The sequence below is a fragment of the Tamandua tetradactyla genome, chromosome 9 (assembly GCF_023851605.1).
Source record: "Tamandua tetradactyla isolate mTamTet1 chromosome 9, mTamTet1.pri, whole genome shotgun sequence".
NCBI lineage: Eukaryota > Metazoa > Chordata > Mammalia > Pilosa > Myrmecophagidae > Tamandua > Tamandua tetradactyla.
Window position 1 is genome coordinate 112,656,148 of NC_135335.1, and position 6,831 is coordinate 112,662,978.

Below are 6,831 nucleotides of genomic sequence, written 5' to 3' on the forward strand. Positions count from 1 at the left end.
GATGTCCAATATTATAAACCACCAGACTCTATATACTCGAATCTGTATTCTAAGTCTGCATGTGTAGTCTCACAGGAGACTATAAAATGTGGGCCTACTTTCAGTTCACTGCAGTCTGATTTATAGTGGCCTGTAGGTCAGGAGTTTATTATGCTGAAAATCATAACAACTGTTTTGTTTTGCTTTGTAAAATGAAGTGACCAAAGCATGTTGAAAGATAAATGGGTGAAGCTCTTTGATTATGCTTTATTTCTATTAAAGATTAAATATTACCATAGAGTAACCAGCCATGCTGAGTATTATGATATTAAAGCTGAAGTGCTGTGTAAGCTGAGAGCCCCTTCCTTCCTCTGGGAATGGGCTCATTATTAATCAGGAGGTTGGGTTTGTTTGGTGCACTGGTATGTGAAACAAACAGTTGAAAAAGACAGCTACTTTAATTTAGACTTTTCTGTTTTGTTTTGCTTTTTTAATTTGTTAGAGAGTCGTCTTCTTGTAGACCTTGTCTGTTTTTCACTTGTTTAGATTTTATTTCTTGTACCAGAACCAACCAAATCCAATAGTTGTAAGATCTTCTCATGGCATAGAAAAGAGGAAAATGCTTTTATTGTTTTTAATTGACAGCTTGAGATAAAATCATTTTTGAAACATAGACAATCCCTACTAAAAAGGGATATCATGAAAAACCCCTCTGCATTTTGGGGCAGAGAAAGGGATAATGTTTAAAATAGAAGAATATGTACATCAAAAAGTATAAACAAGTTAACTAAGATAATGGCAGTTTGAAGGAACTGCAGATTATAAGAAATGTTGAAGAAAAAAAAACCACCTCAATATTTGAAACAGAAGACTTAATTTTTCACTTATTTAAGTAAGGAAGAGCTGTCCTTATTAGGCAGTCTCTCTAAGCAAATGAGGCTGCAGATCTCCTCTAGAGTCTTGGGGTCCAGTATTGTTCTGGGGTTGACATCAGCATCAGAACCAGGTTATTCAGGAGAGATTGTTGATTGGCTGACTTTCTGAAGTGCCGTCACTACCGTGAGTTTGCTACTGATTGGCCAACTTTCAAAAGCAGGAGGCTGTCACTGGCTTTTAAATGTGTATTCACTGAAGCATGTTGCATTGATCATTTAGATTTAGGCGAGTCATCAGTTTATTAAATCCAGTTTGATTCTGTTTCATACTAGTTCTAGTGGTTACTTGTTACCATAGCTGTAGAGTAATTATCCTTTTTCTAGGAGTTGGGAATTGTTTTATTCAGAAGCTAGTCCCTTAATACTGTAGGAAATTGAAAGCACAAGGAAATAAGACTCTAGGGAATCAATCTGAATAGGCAATTATCATGTGATGCATTTTCTATGTAAGTGTATTCTCTAATGCAACAAAAGTGTAAAAGTCAGTATGTTCATCTATTGAGATCAGTTATGAAATTTGATGTAAATAATTTATTATTAAGAATAAAGTATAGAAATGTAATGTGATTTACCTCATTTTATAAAGTATAGTCTAGATCATCCATATATTAATATCACTTGTATTTATTGCATTCCAGTTAGTTTCCTTGAGTGGGATAGAAGGGGATAGGAATGGTGCATAAACCTTAACTTATTCAGTAGTGGTGAGCTACTGAACCCTTTGTGATTGTAGTATCACTAATATTGTAGCATTATATTTCCCCTCTCAAAATCTTGTTAGGATTCTTCAAATTCTGGGAGTTTGTTGCACAGGTAAACTTCATTCATCATTTGTTCTACTACAGGGAAAAAAAAGGATAGGGGATCTCAGCTATTACCTACTGCCCGAATCTCTGCTTATATAGCAAGAAAGAAATTAATGTTATATTTTTATTTCATCTAAGAGTTACAACTGGCGTATGTGGAGTGTTAATCCTATAGGCAATTGAGTCCTATCTGCTGTGATACAGAAGAGTGTTGGATAGGCCTATGAAAACATTGTTTTAATTACCACTGGGAAAGCCTTAATAGTCATTTTTCTTTCTACAAAAATTGGGGTTTTCTCCTTCCATAGTCATTGAACTGCCCTGAAATCTGGTCTTCTTTTGACTTTTTCTCTATTTATTCCTGACACCTCCTAATGGGGGCATAGCTAATTGCTTACATATTTCCCTGCCACTAAGGATAGTGAGCTTATGACCACTTATGATTAAAGCACATGTTGATACTTTAAGACCAGTAAGAGTTTGATAAAGTAGAAATAGCAGGATGGTTGGATTGGTTGTAATCAACACTAAGAGGAGGAAATTAGTCCATGGAACCATGCCAAAAGCTTAGTTTCCTTTTGTATGAAAAAAAATTAAAAGCCTAACATCGCCCCCAGTAAAGGAAGGCAAAACACCATTTGGGTATTAATTTTAAATATTCTTAGCATATTTTCTACTCTTGACCCACTTAAGTACTGGATTAAAAAAAAATCAGATAGGACTGACTTATTGTCAGGAGTTTTGTTCTGCAACCTGGCTCACTGCAGCTAAAAAAGTGAGCTCTTTAAAAGAAGTTGACAGAGTATTCTCTGTAGTTTCAGGAACAATTCTGGGTAGAATTTAACCTCCCTTTAGGGGAGGAACCAGGAGGCTCACTACTCAAAATACAAACCAGCAGAACAAACTCGACATGTTTTTCAAATTTGAGTGTTTTCTGAGAAGTTGGTTTCCATGTGGTATAATCACCAGTAAATAGTAAACCCATCCTGGTATTCTTTTTTTGAAAGAACTGCAAATGAGTTGCAGTTCATTATGCCAAGGATATTGTTTAGAATTTCTACTTTAAGTTCTCACGCCAAAATCACTGAACCATCTCTTTCCCTCTTTAGGATGTCGCATATACTTCAATTTGAAGATAAAAGCAGAAAAGTGAAAGACGCAAGCATGCAAGACTCAGACACGTTTGAAATCTATGATCCTCGGAATCCAGTGAATAAAAGAAGAAGGGAAGAAAGCAAAAAGCTCATGAGAGAAAAAAAAGAAAGAAGATAAAAGAAGAGTCGTGATAACCAGAGCTAGCTGGACAGTTTCCTGCAATGAAGGGCCTTGTCACAGCCATTGTCCCCAACAGCATCACTTAAGGGTGTGAAAAGTATTTTTGAACCTGTTGTCTGGTTTTGAAAAGCAGTTATCTTGTTTTGTAAATTGTAAAATGCTTAAGTAAATGCTTCTGGTTCTTGGTACATGCTTTCTTTTTCTTCCTAATTATACTTTTATATTGCTAAATTTGAAATAAAACCACTTTTTTCCAGTTTACATGTTAAAACTTTTCAGACTGTACAACTCTGTCTTTTTGCCCTAAAATATGTGAAGGCTTTCTTTTCAAGATTTTTTATAGGAAGCTTTTGCAGAAAGCGTATTTGGGAGACACCTCCTTGGCATTCTGTTACCACAGTGCTAACTTTTGAATATAATAAAAATTATCTAATATTTAAGGATTAATTTTTTGTTTTGCACATAAAGATCTGAGCACAGCCAAATGAGTAGCATTCTATGGCCTTCTATTTTAAGGAATCCCCACGTGGATGTTCACACTGATGCATCAGTTTTATAGATGCAGCCGAGATACTTCAAAGAGTATCCTGCAACCTAGCTGACTTCAGCCTGGCGTGGCGTCTGGCTCCCTATCTAGTCTCCTACCCTTCTCAGCACAGAAACAGCAAGAGCACATTAAAATTAAGAATAGCCTTTGATGATAATCATTCATGCTAATCATTTACTACATATTATCTAAATTTAGTCAATATATTCTAGAATCTTAGTACCACTAATTTTCAGTTACCTAACAAAACCTCCTGTCTTCTTAGATAGCGTCCCAGCTCTCCCTTTCAGAATGTAATCAAAGTGTAGTCCCAGATGCTACACCACAGCAGCAGCAGCATCTGAAGTCATGTTAGAATGCAAACAATTTCCCTTCTCCCTCCCTTCCTCCATTCTACTGAATCCAAAACTTTGGAACTGGAGGTCTTGTTAAATAAAGATTGCTGGACCTCGCTACTGGTGGTTCAGCCTCTTTGGAGAGGGGCAATATCTGGAAAAATTTAAGTTGTCCAAATCCAGTGATACAAAAATTCTAATCCTAGATCTATATCCTGAAGAAATTTTCATATACATTGCTCAAGGAAAACTGTACTAAGAATATTCATTGAAGTATTAACCAAAAAATAGCTAAATAAATTGTATATCCATACTATGGAATACCTTATATAGGTGAAAAATAAATAAACCAGAGCTACATGTAACAGCAGATTTTAGTGTGAAAAAAAGGAAACCATCTATATAGCAATTGTAAACATGGAACACACCATTATATATTGTTTATAGATGCACACGTAGCAAAAATGAAAAAATATGTATGAGAACAGTGGTTACTTCAGAGAGAGGGGCTTCGCTTGTGTCTGTAATGTTTTATTTCTTAAGCCTGACAGGGTACTCAATTCTCATTATATTAGTCTTTAAACATTTCACTATGCCTGAAATATTTCATAATTTTTTCTTTATGAAATAGCTAAAATCTGAGGGGAGGAGAGAAAAGGACTCCCACCACTGACAACAGTCCTCTCTTTTTTTTCCTTCGGGAAGAAAGGAAACATTTCAAAGAAGAGGAGGGGAACATAATAAAGATGTTAATACCAAAATGTACATTATCATATATATGCCCTCAGCTCTCTACAGTCTCTGAGGCCTCACAGTCAGTAATACATGTGCCGCACCTAAAAATGGGGAGACCATAGAGCAAGGTCATTAAAAAGTGTGAGGAGATGAGTGGTTGCTGCTGTTGTTTTTAGAACAAATTCATTAAGCTATGGTGTCCTTATCAAACTGTCACCGCCAAGTTTTTGATAGGATCTGACGTGTGAGGTACATAAACCTGCTCTGTTGTATCAGTGTTGCCTTTATGGAAAAGGTCAGATAAGTGCAGAATATTGCCCAAACGTGTTGTCTAATCTTGGTGATAGCAAGAAAGAAAATGGAAGTGTGAAGTGAGTTACCACTGAGAGTTGTCTTAGCATAAGCAATCTGCGAGTCCAGGGCGTAGAGAAGTTAAGAGGGTTACATTCTTTAACACTGCCATTCACAAAAACAGAGCAGGTCTGGCTTCTCTATGGCTCTGACTCTGTCCCAGTTACTCTAAAAAGTTTATCAGGTGAAGCCATTTCTGCTTACTAGAAAGCGGGTTTTCCTGTCACACATATATTTAATCTCCTTCTTTTAGCTTTTAATGAGAAATGAAGCAAGGCATCATATATTCGAGAAATCCTTTCTAATAAGGATTGGATGAAATTTGAATTCTGAGAGAAATAATAAAACCACCAAATCTTACTAGGATGCTTGTCTAAAGGATACTCCTTTGCTCCCCACATCCCCCTTGCCAAAGCTATCTGTGATTATCTTTGTCACAGGTGTTGAGTTTCAGTAATCCTTGTGGAGGGTTATTTTCAGTGGTAAACCAGCTCCCTAAGAAAAGAAACAACAATAAGCCCTGATTGGTGGCATTTACCTGTCTCCATAGTGTAAATACTCTCACCATGGCCAATTTTGAACTACCAAAAGTTGCTCCAGTGAACAATTGTTATCCAAAAAGAGCAATACATGTTATATTTCCCGTTGTGTTTCATTTCCAGCTGAAACCTTATATAGTAATGCTTGCATTGGCATTAAAGAGCGCAAGGGCTTTAACCCTTTACCAGTGTTAAAATATTCATGTACACTTCTGTTTTATGTGATTTCTTCACACAATTTGGGCAAGTTCTAACTATGGCTGCAGTCCAATGCTTTAGTGGCAGCTTTGTATTTTCTGATTCTGCACTGATGGAGTTTTCCAAAGCCACTTTACTCACATTTATTTTTCTCTATTTGCCTTTTTTGCCCCAAATAATCATGTGTCCACTGCAAGAAACAACCAAACCTCACAGAAAAAAAAATGGGGAGGGTGGGCATATAATTACAGTTCTTTAAATTATTCCCTGTAAGTGATGATATATGTATGTATTCATCATTTACAAAAAAAAAAAAAAAAAGAATTTAGAGTTGGGGGTGAGGAATACTACCTAGAGCAAAGACTGGCTTCTAAATGAAATGGAGATAAGAGTCTGTTCTCTCTCCTCCACATCTACAGGGAATTATTCCTTTAAGATTAGATCATGGTATTAATTCATGTTACTTAATCAGTAAAAGTATATTCTGGAAGCTTTCCTCATGGCATCAGTCAAAAAGAAGGTGTTCTTGATCCTTTCAAAAATTACTGTTTTCTCATTCTCATGATGCCAAAAATGATAATCATTACTTAAGTTTGGGCACTTTTAAATAATGAGAATAATTTTGAGAACAGAAAGCAGGTGATTTTTCCATTTATATTCTGAATTTAATCTAGTTGGAGATTTGTTGTCAGTATTCATGTTTTAGTAAAAGACTATATTTGAAATGAACAGTACCATGTATAGAAAATAAATGAATGCTTTAAAATAAAGTATATGGTCTCTGATATTATGGTTTCTTCACAACAGTTATAAGAAACTTATAAGAAGACTAACAATTTGTAGGGTTTTGTTTTTGTGTGATATGTATAAATTGTTCTTTAATTTGCAATTGTTGAGGAAATATTTTCTTTAGGATAAGAGGAAAGTCCCCATTTAACCAGTTTCTAAAGTTATATTGTTGGTATAAATGAGAAAGCTGATTAAGGATGGTTACCAGCTCCCCCCAAAAAAAGAATTGATCACAAATATTTTTTAATCAGTTTAGAAAGTTGTACATGAGACTATGTGAAGCCTATGTCCATTTCAGAGTGAAATTTCATGATTCCAAAATATGGATTTCATCATGTCCAT

General features: G+C 35.5%; 1 protein-coding gene across 2 annotated transcripts in view; it reads left to right on the top strand.

The window, feature by feature from the left end:
• CWC27 (CWC27 spliceosome associated cyclophilin) overlaps window positions 1-6,470 on the top strand; it is a 328,826-nt gene extending 322,356 nt beyond the window's left edge. For both annotated transcript variants that reach the window (XM_077117296.1, XM_077117297.1), the window contains one exon: window positions 2,830-6,470. In XM_077117296.1, the coding sequence (XP_076973411.1) occupies window positions 2,830-2,992 (163 nt within the window). In that variant the 3' untranslated portion in view covers window positions 2,993-6,470. The remainder of the gene's footprint in view (window positions 1-2,829) is intronic.
• The last annotated feature ends 361 nt before the right edge of the window (window positions 6,471-6,831 follow it).